The 18,361-nt window shown below is 43.5% G+C and overlaps 1 protein-coding gene across 3 annotated transcripts in view; it reads right to left on the reverse strand.

Moving 5' to 3' along the window:
* Positions 1-268: 268 nt before the first annotated feature.
* Positions 269-18,361, reverse strand: part of LOC117429170 (collagen alpha-1(XXVI) chain-like) — a 40,346-nt gene continuing 22,253 nt past the window's right edge. For 2 of the 3 annotated variants that reach the window (XM_058998298.1, XM_058998299.1), the window contains exons 4-14: positions 13,700-13,761; positions 12,706-12,832; positions 12,522-12,611; positions 10,826-10,972; positions 7,453-7,527; positions 6,099-6,151; positions 5,898-5,951; positions 5,403-5,438; positions 4,629-4,694; positions 2,928-3,012; positions 269-2,693 (exon numbers count right to left, since the gene is read on the reverse strand). In XM_058998298.1, the coding sequence (XP_058854281.1) occupies positions 2,539-2,693; positions 2,928-3,012; positions 4,629-4,694; positions 5,403-5,438; positions 5,898-5,951; positions 6,099-6,151; positions 7,453-7,527; positions 10,826-10,972; positions 12,522-12,611; positions 12,706-12,832; positions 13,700-13,761 (950 nt within the window). In that variant the 3' untranslated portion in view covers positions 269-2,538. The remainder of the gene's footprint in view (positions 2,694-2,927; positions 3,013-4,628; positions 4,695-5,402; positions 5,439-5,897; positions 5,952-6,098; positions 6,152-7,452; positions 7,528-10,825; positions 10,973-12,521; positions 12,612-12,705; positions 12,833-13,699; positions 13,762-18,361) is intronic. The other variant, XM_058998301.1, reaches the window with a different exon arrangement.

An 18,361-nucleotide genomic window follows, 5' to 3' on the forward strand; every position in this document is an offset into this window, starting at 1 on the left:
CACAGCAAACTGAGACCACGCAGCTGTGGCCTCACTTAGACCTCACTAAACATCTTTGTATCCACAAAGAGAAATGGATCCCATATTCAAAAACTCAAATAGACACAAAGGGTTAGAATGAGCAATCCATCCCACAATGGCAAGCGAAATGATCTATTCACTACCACCACCGCAGACGACTGCCATAACTGCAGTTCAGGTATACCAACGTATTTAGAAAGTAAAACCGATAACACATTTCAGAGTGACACACAAGGGTATAACAAACTCAACTCAAAGATGTTTTATTGGAGTGTTTGGTTTCTCAGTGCAATACTGAGGGTTCTTCCGATTGCCCTCCAATGCAAGATGTATATAAGTCCATATGCAAACAAGGCGGCAGAATGCTTTACACATACAAGCAGGCTACACAGCAAGCGTACACATCAGCGATTACAGTACAAGCAATAGGGGCTGGCCCTGCTGCGGCAAGCTTTCAAAAACTCCAATGTAATTAAGCAGTATGAACAGGCACAGAACTCCCTAATATACAGAATTAACATTGAGTTAATCTATTTGGGGAACAACCCTTAATCAGCACCTGTGAAGAAACTACACCAGCTCCCATTAGCTTCATCACAATGATACAAGTACAGCATGATAAACAATCGTCACAAAGGCTCCCATTGATGCACAGCACAGCAGCAGCAGCAGCAGAATGGCTGATTCGGTTAAACCAGACAGAGCAGAAGCAGCACAGAAATTACTTTAAAATCCAGTCCAAAGCTCTTGTCATACAACAGCAAGAACTAAAGAACGCATGGAGTGTACTTGCTGGTAATCAACCTTCATTCTCTCGCACATCCACCTGGAAGACTGATATCGCCTCATACACTCTGCACCCTGTAGGCATCGCTTACATACATTATTTTATTAGCACAGTAACCTAAAGGCATGCGGTTGTATTGAGACGACCCAGTTCTCAGTGTTTGAAGGGACTTGGCTGTGCCTGTGTTATTGCTTTCGTACACAGAACGCAATGCAACACTGGGGTAAAGTGTGATCTCGTTTTCAATAGGAAATCAACATGGACATTCTGTGTTCCCGAAGCACTGGTCGTAATGAACAGCGCCTCACCACAGACACTGGATAAGACACTGTTCACTTTGGAAAGGGGATGTCATGCAATTTCCATCAATCTGAAAAATATAAGCAACTCATTTCCGGGTGTTCACACAAATCTCCTAAGAGCTTAATAAACCATAACTGAGAGAATGAGCCATTCGTAGCTTGCCCTTTGTAACAGCATGTACTTAGACATGTCCGAATCTTTACAGCAAACATCTAGTAATCAGTCTGGGGATTTAGTGTGATGATACCGGATCAATAAAGCCATTATAACTCCAACGTGCAGCTGCTTTACAGTTTTGAATGATGAATGATTTGTGACTACTTTGTATTTGACCTATGTTTCCAAATCTTCTGAAATAATCAGAGCTTTTTTTTCATAAAGAAGAAATCTGAAGTGATAAATTAGGGATGTAAACAAGACTCCTGTTGCATAGCAGTTTCACCCATTCCAGGTTTTACTATGAGCTTGATTAGCCACAATGCATAAGTAACAAGATCAGGTATGTTCTATTAAACTCATAGTAAAACCAGGAATGGATCAAACTGCTGTGCAATGGGAGTCTTATTTCCATCCCTTATTTCCATACCACGGCTGGAGTTTTGATAGAGAGTTAAACAGGAATATCACATGTAGGAATCAGAATGCACTAATGATTAAAAATATCAGCAATACTTTTCAGAAATGCATGAATACGCACCCTGCAAACTGACGGAATACATTCACAGTATGTTGAATAACTTCTTGTAACAAATCCATACGTTTAATATATATCCATGGCCTCTCCAGTGCTAAAGAATGTCCGTACCAAGTGCGATCTCAATTGGATGATCATTTTAGATGTTTCTATAAATGGAAGTGGAATATGCAAGTTGCTGATATTCTGTAAGTTTCCAGAACCCACATTAATTCAGAAATACGGCACACTAAGTTTAAATGAAGGCTAAATATACTGTGAAACAAGAAACGCAGCAGAGACACGCTCTGGACAATTTTAGGGCAGGAAATATTAATATTTGTGGTATGCTCAGTAGGACAACAATATGAATGTCAAGGCTTTGCATTGGAAATTAAAAATAAATGTTCATTTTGTTGGCAAGCATAAAACAAACAGGAATGTAATGTGGCAGATCCAGTACTGACATTTGCCCACAAAACCAGCACACAATTCAACACAAACTGTCAGGCTCTGCTCAAGAGAGGCCCAGGGCTGGGGGGTTCAGGTCAGATTGAGATGCTACTGTACAAATTTGTGACACGCAGATTAAATCGATTTAAAAAAAAAAAAGTGTATAAGCATTTTTTGGTTTTACAATATAGATTAAAAAGATTCCCTTTTGTGCCTGGGCTGTCACAACTTTAGCGAAGCCCCCTGCTGGCTAATGTGTGCCGTTTCATCCGGAGCTCTCGATGCACGCCTCCCAGGTAGGCTACTCGCGGCCCCGCCCCTCACTGTCCTGTCCAATCAGATTGCTGTCAGCCAGGAGGAGGTGGTCCCACCCCGCCCTCTTCATCTTTATGCTGGGAAGCTGGGTGGATCCTGATAGATCCAATCCGGAGCCAGGCTCCACTGAGGAGGTGGGGTCTGAAGAGAAGTAAAAGAGTTAAACAGAGTGTGTGTTATCGAAGTCGGGTACACCACTACACAATGGATCACACACTCACATCTTCACACTGTGATGACATCATTCCCTACAACAGCTCAGGTCATTTTAAAAGCTTCACCTCCAACCATTGCTGACAGTTACGGGACCCAAACCAAACTACAACAGGCTGCGGTCCAGCCAGGTCCCCAGGTCAGCTGACCTGCGCCCCTCACCGTGGATGCCAATCATGTGCTCCAGGATGAGAACTCTCTCGGCCAGGATCTTCAGGGCCTCCCTGAGCTGCTGCACCCCCTCGTCCTGTAGAGAGAGGCAGCAGAGCCAGTGACACGCCCTTATAAAAGCAGCAAAGAGCAGTAAAAGCACAGCAAAGTGTAATAAAGCACAGTGAAAGCATGCTAAAGCACAGGCAAGCACTGTAGAGCACAGAGGTATGGTAAAGCATAGGCAAGCACTGTAAAGCACAGAGGGATGGTAAAGCATAGGGAAGCATTGTAGAGCACAGAGAGGTCTGGTAAAGCATAGGGAAGCATTGTAAAGCACAGAGAGGTCTGGTAAAGCATAAGGAAGCATTGTAAAGCACAGAGAGGTCTGGTAAAGCATAGGGAAGCATTGTAAAGCACAGAGGGATGGTAAAGCATAGGCAAGGATTGTAAAGCACAGAGAGGTCTGGTAAAGCATAGGGAAGCATTGTAAAGCACAGAGAGGTATGGTAAAGCATAGGGAAGCATTGTAAATCCCAGAGGGATGGTAAAGCATAGGCAAGGATTGTAAAGCACAGAGAGGTCTGGTAAAGCATAGGGAAGCATTGTAAAGCCCAGAGGGATGGTAAAGCATAGGCAAGGATTGTAAAGCACAGAGAGGTATGGTAAAGCATAGGGAAGCATTGTAAAGCACAGAGGGATGGTAAAGCATATTAAAAACATGGCAAACAAGGGTAAACTATGGTAGTGCAAAGTACAACCATTAGAAAAGCATGGGAAAACTGCAAAATTACATTACAAACTTTTATAAGGATCAATATGGCTAAATTAAGAAATACTAGTATTTCATTCTTCATAATTTCAATGACAAACATTTTGATTAGAAGGCTTTTCGCACTCTTAACTAGTTCAAAGATAAAGCATGCTGTAAAAATTGTGTGTAAGGATTTTTGGGGTGCTAAAGGCACAAGCATTTCATTTTCAGAAGCGGACACATTGCGAACGCTTTTTCCAGAGACGAAGTTTATCAATACGCAATGAATGTCTGGGGGAAAAAAGAAGTAAGACAGATGTTACACGGGACAACTCTGTCAATACTGGAGGAACAAAAGAATACCTAGAGGACTACCACTTCAAAATGACCCGACCATGATCTAACCAGACAAGAGATTAGGAGTTTACTGCAGGAAAAATGTGCTCTCAGATTTACGGGGGTTGAGTTTGAGGGTACCCCACGTCAGGGAGGTGACCAAAATCTTTTTGCACAATATATGTAAGTACACGATTGTATCAGAAAAGGGTTAGGATTAGGTTTAGAGTTAGGGTTGTAGTGTACAAAAAGATTTACACATTAAGTACATTGTAACTATGCATAATAACATTGTATTATGATGTGTAAGTACACATGCATTTACTAAGGAACACAATAATTAGAGACAGCTAATGTAAATTGTTACCTTTATAACTGCATTATTACTTTGTCGTTTTCCATATAAAGTATTTCTTCATTGTACACATGTAGTACAGACCTCAGGAATGTTTAAACATCCACAATGGCTTTTCTGATTTACAAACATTCCGAACGAGTTCCAGTTTAAAGCTATGATGTTTATTCCGTCAGTGGCATGTGCTAGAATGATGTCATAGCTCAGTGCTAGAATGATGTCATAGCTCAGTGCTAGAATGATGTCATAGCTGAGTGCTTGAGCCCACCTCCTCACTCACCTCCCCTGCTCTCTCTCCTGGCTCTCCCATCTCTCCTTTCAACCCGGGTTCTCCCTGTAATCACATGGGCAGCATTAGAACACAGCACTGTCAGCCAATCACACTGCTTGCAGAGGGACCATTATCTCCCTGTGTACATTCCAAAGCATTCTGATTCTGAATTCCATTGCTTACAACACAGCTCCGTCTCCTCTGAATGGCTAAATTACTACAAGATATTATGATGTGTGTCGGGTGTCTCTTATTGTCAAAGAGATGTCATCTCGTGCAGTTTGGGTTGAGCGGTTTGGCTGCTCAAACTGGACAAAATGATTTCTCTATAAAGAGACACCTGACACACTATGTAATGACTTCTTTTTTTATTTTTTTTTATTTAGTAGTCGCCAATTGTTTTTTACCCAGTTTTTCTCCCAATTTGAAATATCCAATTTTATTTTAGGCTCAGCTCACCGCTACCACCCTTGCGCTGACTTGGGAGCGGCGAAGACAAACACACGCTGTCCTCCGAAGCGTATGCCGACCGCTTCTTTTTACTCTGCAGGTCCGCCATGCAGCCACCTCAGAGCTACAGCGTCGGAGGACAAGCAGCTCTGGGCAGCTTACAGGCAAGCCCGCAGGCGCCTGGCCAGCCTACAGGGGTCGCTGGTGCGCGGTGAGACGAGGACATCCTGGCCGACCTAAGCCCCCCCTCCCCTCCCCCCCCCCCCCCTCTCCTGGGCGCCACGCCCTGGGAGCTCCCGTCCACAGTCGGCTCATACTTACAGGCATGCCCACTTCCCCTGTCCTTCCTGGCGGCCCCTATTGAAAGAACCGTTGTCAGTACACACAGCAATGACAGCTACTGATAATATAAACAATGCATCCCAGGGCACAACTGAAGGAGAATTTCATTTCAGATCCAATGGCTTGAAAACTATGAAATGGACATCTGTATTGATGATCTGTATTCTCGATTCATCCACAGATACAACAACGTGGCAGTGAAATGGTTCACTTCAACTGGACACCACCTAGAATGGATCTTGACAGAATCATAGAATACAGCAGAGTACCGGCTGTGAAGACACTAAGTCAAAGGGTGTGGTCTGCATCATTGAGGTAAAGCAATGCGTCAGTGAAAGAGCTCTTTGTGACCAGAATTTAACAAAAAAACCTGAGGGGTGTGAAGGTCAGTTCAGCCACAGAAAATTAATAAACAACTGATTCATTTTACTTTTGAATTTTGAATTACATTTTCCCAGCTCTATTTCTGCTCACCCTGTCTCCCACCTCTCCCTTTGCACCCGGCCGGCCAGGAAAACCTCCCTCTCCCTGGAATACAAAGAAAGCCAGAGGATCTGTCACTCCAAAACACAACAGAAGATTATAAAAACACTTCCAAATGAATCATGTGTCACAAAGTCAAGTAAACTGGTGATATGACAGTATCAAATTCTGTTCCATTCCTGCTGTACTCACATCACGCCCGGGGGGTCCTGGGACCCCTGGGGGGCCGGCTGATCCAGGGGGGCCTGTAGGGGGGATTCAAATGTATAGCGTGAACCAAGAAAGCAGCCCTACATAAAGCTCCAGCACAAAGTTTTGTCTCACTTAGAATTTTAGGACTGAGACATCATTAAAAAAAAAACTATATGAACATAATTATGATCTCTTATGTAAACATTATGTACTTAAAGAAACTACAAAATGATATTGCAAAAGTCTACTAGAAGCCATAAGAGTAATACAGTGTTTCATGTTATATTTCAAAATGTCATGTTTTTCCATTTTTCCAGTATATGGAAAACTAGACCCTCATCTCTCCCTACACCCCCACTCGACCTCTCCGCTCCGCCTGCACTAGAAGACTGGCTCTACCTCCGCTACGCTCCCCTGTCTCCAGAGCCTTCTCCACCCTTGCTCCGCAGTGGTGGAACGACCTTCCTACAGATGTCAGGACTGCCCAGTCCCTGACCACATTCCGGCGCCTCCTTAAGACTCACCTCTTCAAACAGCACCTGTAGAACTCCTCTGTTTGTATCCTGGGACACTATCACCCTTCATTTAAATGTGCTTTATTTTGCTCTTATATGCCCCCTATTTTACTGCATTTAATCCTGTACTTCAGAATACTGTAATCTGCCAAGTGTTTAACCTGTAGTATTTTGTATTTAATCATATCGGGCAGCAGTGTGGAGTAGTGGTTAGGGCTCTGGACTCTTGACCGGAGGGTCGTGGGTTCAAATCCCGGTGGGGACACTGCTGCTGTACCCTTGAGCAAGGTACTTTACCTAGATTGCTCCAGTAAAAACCCACCTGTATAAATGGGTAATTGTATGTAAAAATAATGTGATATCTTGTAACAATTGTAAGTCGCCCTGGATAAGGGCGTCAGCTAAGAAATCAATAATAATAATAATAATAATAATATCCTGATGTAACTATCACTATTTAATCATATCCTGATGTAACTATCACTATTATCTGCTGTATTATTGAATTGTGGTTTGTCACACTTGAACAAAAGTTATTGTATTTCTTGCTCTTATTGTATTACTTGTATTGTAACACTTGAAATGTATTTGCTTACGATTGTAAGTCGCCCTGGATAAGGGCGTCTGCTAATAAATAAATAATAATAATAATAACTTAACATTATTCAGCAGGTTTAATTTGACTTTATGAAGCTCAATGTGTTAATTCTACAGGGTGGTGTTGTAGTACACAGGAATCAGCAGAGACTCTAAAGGATATATCTGTAGAAGAGAGGCGACACACAGCTTTTACCCTCCCAGCTTTCTCCCCCAGTCTGCCCCATGTTTGAGGTGCGTACCTTGGGGGCCCCCTGGTCCTGGGGGCCCTGGTCTTCCAGTCTGAGTCTGTGTGGGGGGCAGGGTAGACTCCCCATCTGTATGCAAACACAAAGAAGCCACATTAACTAGCGTTCTCTCATAACAACACATTATTCAGGCAGACAAGTGTTGGAACATGTACAGACGTGCTCAAATTTGTTGGTACCCTTCCACAAAAAACGAAGAATGCACAATTTTCTATGAAATAACTTGAAACTGACAAAAGTAATTGGCATCCACCATTGTTTATTCCATATTTAATAGAAATCAGACTTTGCTTTTGATTTTTTATTCAACATAATATTGTAAATAATAAAACAAATGAAAATGGCATGGACAAAAATGATGGGACCCTTAACCTAATATTTTGTTGCACAACCTTTAGAGGCATCACTGCAATCAAATGTTTTCTGTAGCTCTCAATGAGACTTCTGCACCTGTTAACAGGTAGTTTGGCCCACTCTTCCTGAGCAAACTGCTCCAGCTGTCTCAGGTTTGATGGGTGCCTTCTCCAGACTGCAAGTTTCAGCTCTTTCCATAGATGTTCGATAGGATTCAGATCAGGACTCATAGAAGGCCACTTCAGAATAGTCCAATGTTTTGTTCTTATCCATTCTGGGTGCTTTTAGCTGTGTGTTTTGGGTCATTATCCTGTTGGAGGACCCATGACCTGCGACTGAGACAGAGCTTTCTGACACTGGGCAGTACGTTTCGCTCCAGAATGCCTTGATAGTCTTGAGATTTCATTGTGCCCTGCACAGATGCAAGGTACCCTGTGCCAGGCGCAGCAAAGCAGCCCCAAAACATAACCAAGCCTCCTCCATGTTTCACTGTAGGTATGGTGTTCTTTTCTTTGAAAGCTTCATTTTTTTTGTCTGTGAACATAGAGCCGATGTGACTTGCCAAAAAGCTCCAGTTTTGACTCATCTGTCCAAAGGACATTCTCCCAGAAGGATTGTGGCTTGTCAATATGCATTTTAGCAAATTCCAGTCTGGCTTTTTTATGTTTTTCTTTCAAAAGTGGAGTCCTCCTGGGTCTTCTTCCATGGAGCCCACTTTCGCTCAAAAAGCGACGGATGGTGCAATCAGAAACTGACGTACCTTCACCTCGGAGTTCAGCTTGTATCTCTTTGGCAGTTATCCTTGGTTCTTTTTCTATCATTCGCACTATCCTTCTGTTCAATCTGGGGTCGATTTTCCTCTTGCGGCCGCGCCCAGGGAGGTTGGCTACAGTTCCATGGACCTTAAACTTCTTAATAATATTTGCAACTGTTGTCACAGGAACATCAAGTTGCTTGGAGATGGTCTTGTAGCCTTTACCTTTACCATGCTTGTCTATTATTTTCTTTCTGATCTCCTCAGACAACTCTCTCCTTTGCTTTCTCTGGTCCATGTTCAGTGTGGTGCACACAATGATACCAAACAGCACAGTGACTACTTTTCTCCATTTAAATAGGCTGAATGACTGATTACAAGATTGGAGACATGTGTGATACTAATTAAAGAAACTAATTAGTTTGAACTATCACTATAATCCAATTATTTATTATCTTTTCTAAGGGGTACCAACAAATGTGTCCAGGCCATTTTAGAATATCTAAGCAATAATTCATCTCTTTTCACAGCTTCTTTGCTTTATTCTATGACATACCAAAGGCATGCAAGTATACATGATAAAATAGCTTTTAATTTCATCACTTTTCAGGAGGAATGAAGCATTATTTCAATGAGCTGTAAGGGTACCAACAAATTTGAGCACGTCTGTATGTGTTGCTGTCCTTATGTTCTACAACAACTTGTCAGATATCAAATGAATTCCTCCAGCTCAGGTGTGATCTGTCAGTGTACATTTTGGTTACAATGATGAGATTCTAAATGGACAGCCCTAGCCTTGTAAAAGTCTCCCCTATTAAAAGCAGAGCAAAGTGTAGTAAAGCATACTGAAAGCAGCATAAAAGCACAGTGAGGTAAAGCATATTAAAAAGCAAACCAGGGTAAACCATGGTAAATGCACAGTATAACCATGAAAAAAGCAATGGCACAGCCTGTAGAGATCTTTAACGTGGCACAGCAAGGATGCAAAAACATGTGTCTTCTAAGGATCCCAGTGTATCCAGATCATGCTCCCTCCTGTTTCTTGTAAACACTGCATGGGGTCTGGAACACTTTGATAACAGTGATGCAACACAATCCAAACCCACTTTGCACTATCCCTGGTAACAAGGCTGCTCGTCAAAATGTGCGTCATTGAACTTTTGAAGTTTCTTTCACTACAGTTCTGTCTGTAATCATTTCATCCGAACCTTTCCCGAGCAGATTGTAAACGCACACACTGTGTGAACACATCAGTCTCTTAGCTTGAAAAGCAGCCATTAAGGGGATTAGGAGCCATTCAAAGGCATGGTTGTGATTAACCTTCAGAGAACTCCAGCCTCCAAACCCGGAGAAAGCGCTCGAGAGACCGATCCTCTGGAACTCATTTCTACAGAAAACACCACAATTCTAGGAGTAGCGGTTTTTTTTATTTGAAATCTCGCCTCTTGCTTTTTTATTGAAGGCGTTTTTGGCTGGGAGGGCAGGCTGCGATGCCAGGAGCAGAGTGCTGCGCTGACAGGTTACAAATTGGGTCTGATTTATGGCACACTGACATCAGCCAGAGCCGAGGTTTAAACAAAGACAGGCTCCTAATTAAGAACATCTTGAGGGCTGCTGGAGCAAGATGGGTAGCCGCTGCCATCTAGTGTTGTTTTGCTGTCAGTGCAAGTCAAGGAGGATGGAACCTCCTATTACAAGTCAGGTTTATAAATTGTTGCCACTCTTCAAAGACGTTCGCTCGGTTTGGTTCTGTTTTTTGTAAATGTTAACGACAGTGCTTAAGAGATGTTGGAGTCTATCTGAACGATCTGTGATTTACTGGAAGTATAAATGAGAGGCACTCTGGAAACAGTTTACAACTCAAAAAGGGTTAAAGTACGCAGGGCTACCAGAACAATTCAGGCAAATCTTATTTAATATGTATTGCTACCATTTCATAGCTCTTATTGCCTCTCATTAGTGAAGGAAATGTATCGATCGCTCCTTACAGATACTTCAATTCTATACATCAGACACAGACACTCTATTGCCATCAAATCATTGATTGCAATACATATAAAATACTCTGGAAACGGTTTCAACTAGAAGTCTTTGTCATTGACCATAATATAGGAAAATGCGAGCTCTTTGAAGCTATGGTAAGACATGCTAGGTTAGCTTTACAGAAATGATTTTGAGAGCTCTGTGTACTTTAACCAGGTAAATTCAATGTGTTTAAAGAAACAGTCAGTCAATGCTGTCCAGCGGTTGTCCACTCACTGTCCCCCTCGGTTGTGGACTCCAGCCCGTAGACATCTCCCCTGGGAATGGGGGGCCCTGGGGGCCCTGGCGGCCCGGGAGGCCCAGGTAGTCCGGTCTCCCCAGGGTACCCCCTTGGACCAAGGAGTCCTGGTCGCCCCTCTGGCCCTGGGTGAGTGGACAAAAAAAGGTAAAATATCAGACTGTGTTTTTGGCTCATTGTGAACTGTTGGTAAGAGTTGGGGACTCACACCTTTAGTGGTTCCTCACTGAACAGCAGATACACGAATCTCCAGCACAAGTTAACAGCAATTAGATTCATGCAGAGGTGTAGACATTTTACAAAGACAGCTTAATCAACACGACCAGTTAACAAAAACAAGATAGACCAGTGCTGGAACTGAGCATTTAAATAAATATATGGATAAATTAAACATAAGAACATAAGACATTTAAAAATGAGAGGCCATTGGTCCATGCAGCTGATTGATCCCAAATTGTTGTCAAGACATTGTTTAAAAGATCCCAATGATTCAGCATCCACAATGTTGCTAGGCAACCTATTCCATATATGTGTATGATAACACATTTTTGAGATGCTGTCTGTATCTCTTTCTTTTTTCTTGTGTTGATCTGATCTTGCGATGCTGTGAGTAGGCAAACGCTAACACTGATTGGTCAGAACGTTTGTCTATTTGAGTTTGGGCTAAAAAACAAGGGGTGCTTCTTGCACCCTCTTGTGACCTAATAATGCAACAGCAGCACCAACATATTCCGAGTCCTAGTTTGTAAAAGCCGATACTTCATTTCATGCCGGTTGGGTTTATTTTATTAAAATGATAAATCAACTGTGCTAAAACATCCCCACTGAGAGCTCAGCACTGCCACTGCACTCTATAATGGACAGGCAGCCAGACAGGGAAACTGGGAAATATGTAGCGGCTGGTTAACATTGGCACACAGGGCCACAGTCAGAGCCAGACGCCTGGGCAAGCATGGCATTTTAAAGCTGAACTCTTATAAAATTTAATTTCTCAAAATTAAAAATACTTCCTTTTGTATGTTGAAATTGAAACAAACAAACAAACAAAAAAAGGGTGCATGTAATTTTTGTACTGTGACATATTGTATCATAGCTCCTTAGCGAGTGTAAATAAGAGGTAAAAAAAAACAAATCATGGTTATCATTTAACCTACATATTTAGCTAGAAAAGTATCACTTAATCACATAATGCAATGGCATTTACTGTATGTAACATACTTATTTTTAACATACAACTTTGTTGCAGGAAGGGGCAGGTAAAAGCTGTAGCAGTTCCTGTTAAAATGGCTGTATTCCTCTTGAAAATGTGTCTTGGCTTCTTCAGAACAGGTGTTTCGTGTCTGAGTGAACTTTATGAAGGGGTGAAGGTGTGTGGTGGTGTGGTTTCAACCGAGCCACTGCTGTGATTGGACACACTTCTCATATTTGGGAATCTTTTTAAACTCTTCGGTGTATCGTTTAAAGCCCCCAGGTGGAGCTGACATGCAGTCACTGCTGGTTATATTAAGCCTTCATCTGTGTAGTGAGTGCATCCAGAAATGTAATTCTCATAAACAAGATATATAGCACTGCTAAAAGAAACAAACATTTCAACGAGATTGTCTGTGTTGTGTTGGCAGTGCTGACCCCTCCCCTTGAGAATCAGTTTTTACAGATCAATAACCGGGGTCTCACCTACAGGTCCGATGCGGCCGCTCTCCCCAATTGGTCCCCTCTCTCCTGGGGGTCCGGGCAGCCCCGGTAGGCCCCTGACGCCAGGGGGTCCTAGAGAAAGAAAGAGCAAAAATATCCCAGGGACGAAAAAGCAAGTGCTGAAAAAGTCTAAGCGTAAGGAGTGCGTGCTTTAACTGCAACTGACCTTGCGGTCCTGGCTGGCCAGCTGGCACAGGTCTAGGCGGGTAAACCTCATTCTCTGGAGGTTCAAAGATGCCAGGTCTCCCTGAATCTCCCATTGGATTTCCCGTCGCATTTCCCAGCATCATAACCTGCAACGAGACCCCCAGCCAGGTGGAGAGCAAGGATGGTTTTAGAATCCATGCGGTGCGTCTGCTGTTATCCAGTCAACATATTACACACAGTCTCTACTGTCAACCTCTATTTCTGCTGCTACTTATGAAGTCTGAGTCAAAAATGTTCCACTGCAAATCTTTAAAAAGCTGAAAAAACAAAAGAAATCAAAATAAGAACAGCACACAAAGATCTTGAACAGAGATATTGCTGCTAAAATAATCCAATTCGAGTGTTTAGAACTGCCAAAAATGTGCTTGCAACTCTCAAGTTCATGTAATGAGCCAGCCAGGGAATTGAAATATGCACAGCATTTGTGCATTTGTTTTGTATGCACTGAGATTGAATCACTGACCCTGGAAAACTATGAGAAATAGGAGAGCAGTATAGAGTGACACACGAGGAATCCACCCCAATACAATACAATACAATACAATACAATACAATACAATACAATACAATTCCTACAGCGCCTTTCATCACAAAGATCCCAAAGCGCTTCTCACAAAAAAGAACAATCAAACCAATAAATGAAAACCAGTCTGATACAAAACTGTATAAAACAGAAATTAAGAGAGACACAAAAATTGGGTTTTAATTGTAAAATTCTAAGATAAAAAGCTAGTTTGTAAAAATCGAACAATTAAAAACAATCTCATAAAAAAAAAAAAAATAAATAAAATGGGAATAAAAAAGCAGTTTTGATTGTAAAATGGGAAAGCTAAAATAACTGTAAACTAAAATAACCGTACTTTCATTTACAGACAAAATCCTTCAGAAATGACAGTTTTCAATTGGAATTAAAAAGCACAGCTCTTAACTTTGTAAAAGGTTCCAGATCTCACCTTGGACTCCAGGATGCTGAGTCTGTTGTTCACGTCTGAAAAGCTGCTGCAGTTCATACACTCTGGAGACAAACACAGGACAGGAAGCAGTGATGAGATCAATTTGTGGCTTGGAACTTGGTTTCAGGAGACTAAAACACTTTCACACTGGCACTCCTACGTGGGTCACAATCCCATGTAGTATGAAACCACATACCTGGGTCGTACCCGGGTCCCAGCGACCCAGCTCAGGATGTGGGTCGACAGGCTTTGACCCGGGTCGAGCGAGACAAAATGCAAGACGGCCAACGAAATAACAAACAGCCACGCCTGCGTGAAGGTTTCACTTCCACAAGGAACGTTTCTGTTGATTCTGTTTAGCCATATTTTCGTTGACTGAGACACAGCATGAGCCAGATTGCAGCAGGGATGTAGAAACATTTGCTCTAATCAACATTTGGGCAGACGGTTCAATCCACAGAAGCATGGATGGAAGCATCAGTAACAAGCTGCATTGATGCACTTGCGTGTGTCACCCAGGTTGACCCTGCTTTATCAAAAGCAGTGTGAAATCAAGCACCCGACCCATATGACACCCGGTCCTGACCCGGGTAGAGCATGCCAGTGTGAAAGGGGCTTACGTTTCAATTCAGTGTTATCTTGGTTAACCCCATGGTCCCCTTGCTTCTCTGTGATGTGCGTTACTACTTGAATATACTTTATTCTCAGTGTATCGCACTAACTTTAGGCTTGATCCCTTCTAAAAGTTTACCAAGGTAAATTTGCACATTTTCTATGGTTTTCCTATTGATATACTATGCTTTACCACACCTCTCTGGGCTTTACAGTGCTTGCTTATGCTTTCACTGTGCTTTATTACACTGTGCTTTTACTATGGGCAACGTTTATATGGGATAGCAGCATGTGTTAATGTGATGGTAGACAGACCCAAACTGAAATGAGTGTGTGCTTGATGACCCAGAGCCACTGACACAGTGAAAAACTGCAGCATCTGTCATCCTGTGTGCCATGACCTCCTGAGGCCCGCCTGGGTTCCTCTCTCCCTCCACCTCTTGTTTTCTGTCTGTCTGCCCACTGGCATTCCCTGCTGCATACCCAGACACTGTAAACACAGAGGAACAGCATGCTGCTGACTGCAAACAAACCCCCTACCCTCCCTCTCTGCTCCCCCACTCCCCCTCCCCTCTCCTGCACCTCGCACTCACTCACTCTCATGCTCTCTCTGAAGGAGACTCTGGATACAGCCCTTGTAAGCACTGTAAAACATGACGTATGACAAACCATTGTAAACGATGGCAAATACTCTATGCACAGACCTCAGCTAGAGCTATAACCAGGAGCCTATTAATCGCCTATTGTAAATATTTGTAAAAAATGTGTATGAAATGAACAGATTAACATGCGATCTGAAAAGGGATTAGAGGAGGGACTGGGAGGGAGGTAGTGTGGGATAGGGTTTAGGGTTGAGGGACTGGGAGGGAGGTAGTGTGGGATAAGGATTAGGGTTGAGGGACTGGGAGGGAGGTAGTGTGGGATAAGGATTAGGGTTGAGGGACTGGGAGGGAGGTAGTGTGGGATAAGGATTAGGGTTGAGGGACTGGAAGGGAGGTAGTGTGGGATAGGGATTAGGGTTGAGGGACTGGGAGGGAGGTAGTGTGGGATAGGGATTAGGGTTGAGGGACTGGGAGGGAGGTAGTGTGGGATAGGGATTAGGGTTGAGGGACTGGGAGGGAGGTAGTGTGGGATAGGGATTAGGGTTGAGGGACTGGGAGGGAGGTAGTGTGGGATAGGGATTAGGGTTGAGGGACTGGGAGGGAGGTAGTGTGGGATAAGGATTAGGGTTGAGGGACTGGGAGGGAGGTAGTGTGGGATAGGGATTAGGGTTGAGGGACTGGGAGGGAGGTAGTGTGGGATAGGGATTAGGGTTGAGGGACTGGGAGGGAGGTAATGTGGGATAAGGATTAGGGTTGAGGGACTGGGAGGGAGGTAGTGTGGGATAGGGATTAGGGTTGAGGGACTGGGAGGGAGGTAGTGTGGGATAGTTGAAAGTGATTGTTTGGAAACTTTGACCACAGCTTAGATCACTTGTATAGATTGACTGATTTTGACTACTGTATAAACTGTTGTTTCTAATGCAGTCTCTATCTTGGCTTTAGATAACACAGGAGGCGCATCTGCTAGTATTTTGACTCTAAAACACAAGCCCCATTTCAAAGTGTGACAATTCCATACGCAGTGCTGAACTCTGTATATTACCAGTAATCCTGTGTCCCAGGCAAAGCTGCAGAACGGCCATGAAACAAGCTCATATAAGAGAACACAACTAAAAATGCAACTTTACTATCACACAAATACATGGTAGATGACACAACACAACTGTAGATCATACTTTGTGATACAAACCATTATTGTGTCTCCAGACCATTAAATCGCATTTTGAACCCGATGTGAAACCGGTGTGTTTTTACTCGACCTCAATTATAAATTTCCTTCTGGAATTTTATGAAAAAAAGTCCTGAGACGTTAATGCACACAATCGTGGGGAAAGGGTTAAGCTCGCCTGGGCTCCGAGGGGTCTTGATTTTCCAGCTGCTCACTCCATGAATCAGGGCTACAAAGACAGGAGAAGGACTGCACTCAACACAGCCTGTCCTGCACACTCCCTGCTGGGACTCACAGCTCATAAATAACAAGTGACCAAGCAGCTGCTGACAAGTGCTGATCAAATCCTGTCTGCAAGATTCAAAAGAGCATTAGGAAGAAAATCTGTATCATACAATAAAGAACAGGGAAATCAACCGCTAAAGAAATAAAGGCCAGGGAGTCAGGGGCCAGGAAGCCAGGGAGTCAGGGAGTCCGGAAGTCAGGGAGCCCGGGAGTCAGGGGCCAGGGAGTCAGGGAGTAAGGGAGCCAGGGGCCAGGCAGCCCGGGAGTCAGGGAGTCAGGGGCCAGGGAGTCAGGGAGCCCGGGAGTCAGGGGCCAGGGAGTCAGGGAGTCAGGGAGTAAGAGAGCCAGGGGCCAGGGAGTCAGAGGCCAGGGAGCCAGGGTTTTAACTTACCCCCCAGAGGACGTTAGTGTAATCCACATCCGAAAATAAAACACCATACAATTTGGCACACTCAATGATCCTCAGCTGTGCTTCACAATTACATTAAATCACGTTTGAACTCATTTGTGACTTTCTCCCTCGTTAGTAGTTCTTTCTCTTTCACATAACCTTTCCTTAGACAGAACACTTGCCCAGTTAAACTGTATGGAACGTATTTAACACACATGCAGGAAGAGAGAGGAAAGGAACAAAGCCTCTCGGTCGCAGTGGGGAATTTCCTTTTAACTTCAGACGGCTGTCAGAAACAGGGGTCTCGCAAGTGATTATTCAGTACAATAATAACATCACGATAAACCATTGTGAACTGGAAAAACTGCAGATACTACTAAGAAAAATGCTTTATGTACGTATGTATGTATAAATGTATCTATTTATACATTCACACAATTCTAAAATAAACTTGTATTTTAGAATTTAAAAAATATAGCACTACTGAGTGTTTCTTTTTTTTGTTTTAATTTAGTGACCAATTATTATTTTTCTTTATTTTTCCTCTAATTTGGAATGTCCAATTATGTTTTCTCTCCTCGCCGCAGCGAGTCACCACACAGCACAGACGTTCTGAGGGCGTGTGAGCGTCCTCCGATCTCACAAGCCTAAAGCCAGAATCGCTTTTACGCTGAGCAATCCAGAGCAGAGGTGGGCGGGCTACCGATCCCAGAGAACACAGACCAGCCCTGCCTCTTATCCACTCTGAATGTGCTCTGTGTCTGGCCAGTAGGGTTCGCTGTTGCACGATGAGGAGAAGGAATCCCTGCTGGTTTCCTATCCCCCACCCCGGAAGAGTCAGAGCCAATGTGACGCACCCTTCGGAGTCCCCAGCAAAGTTCAGCTTCTTTGCACAGCCTGGATATGAACCAGCGGCGTCCAAGCTGTGTAACTCACCCTGCGCTCCCAGTGGCAGCGCTTTAACTGGTGGAGCCACTCGGGGACCCCCAGCTCTATTGAGTGTTTAATAGTTATGGACAACCTAGGTAAGTCTAGTACAGAGACAACCCAAGGCAGATTGCTCACAAGCCATACAAATAACAACATGTCCTACGATGCTTTGTTAAAGAAATATCATCATCAACCAAGCCGGTCCACGGGGCACGCTCTCTCTGAGCAGAGCCCCGCAGCAGCAAGGAGTGAATGTGTTTCCCAGGTGAAGGAAGTCACTTACACCCTGGCAGGGGCTTCCTGAGGGCTGTGAGGAGAGACGGAGAGTAGCTCTCTCCCTGCCCACACTAACACACACACACACACGCACACACACACACACACACACACGCACACACACACACACTCAGAGAAATTCCACTAGACATGTGCAGTCCTGCCACTGTAGTCCATGTTGTTACATCTCAATTAAACAACCCCCCTCATGCTTCACACAGACACACACCCCAGGAGATATCACTGCCTGTGTGTGCTTCCTTTATTCGTATGGGGCTGTAGTACTAAAAGAGACCGTAGCAGCTTTGATGCTGTTTCAAAGAGAATGGCCTAGATTCTCAGAGCTAAATTCTCTAAGTTGTTGTTAGCACAGTTTTTTTTTTTAAAATACCAATATT

The sequence above is a fragment of the Acipenser ruthenus genome, chromosome 24 (assembly GCF_902713425.1).
Source record: "Acipenser ruthenus chromosome 24, fAciRut3.2 maternal haplotype, whole genome shotgun sequence".
Classification (NCBI taxonomy): domain Eukaryota; kingdom Metazoa; phylum Chordata; class Actinopteri; order Acipenseriformes; family Acipenseridae; genus Acipenser; species Acipenser ruthenus.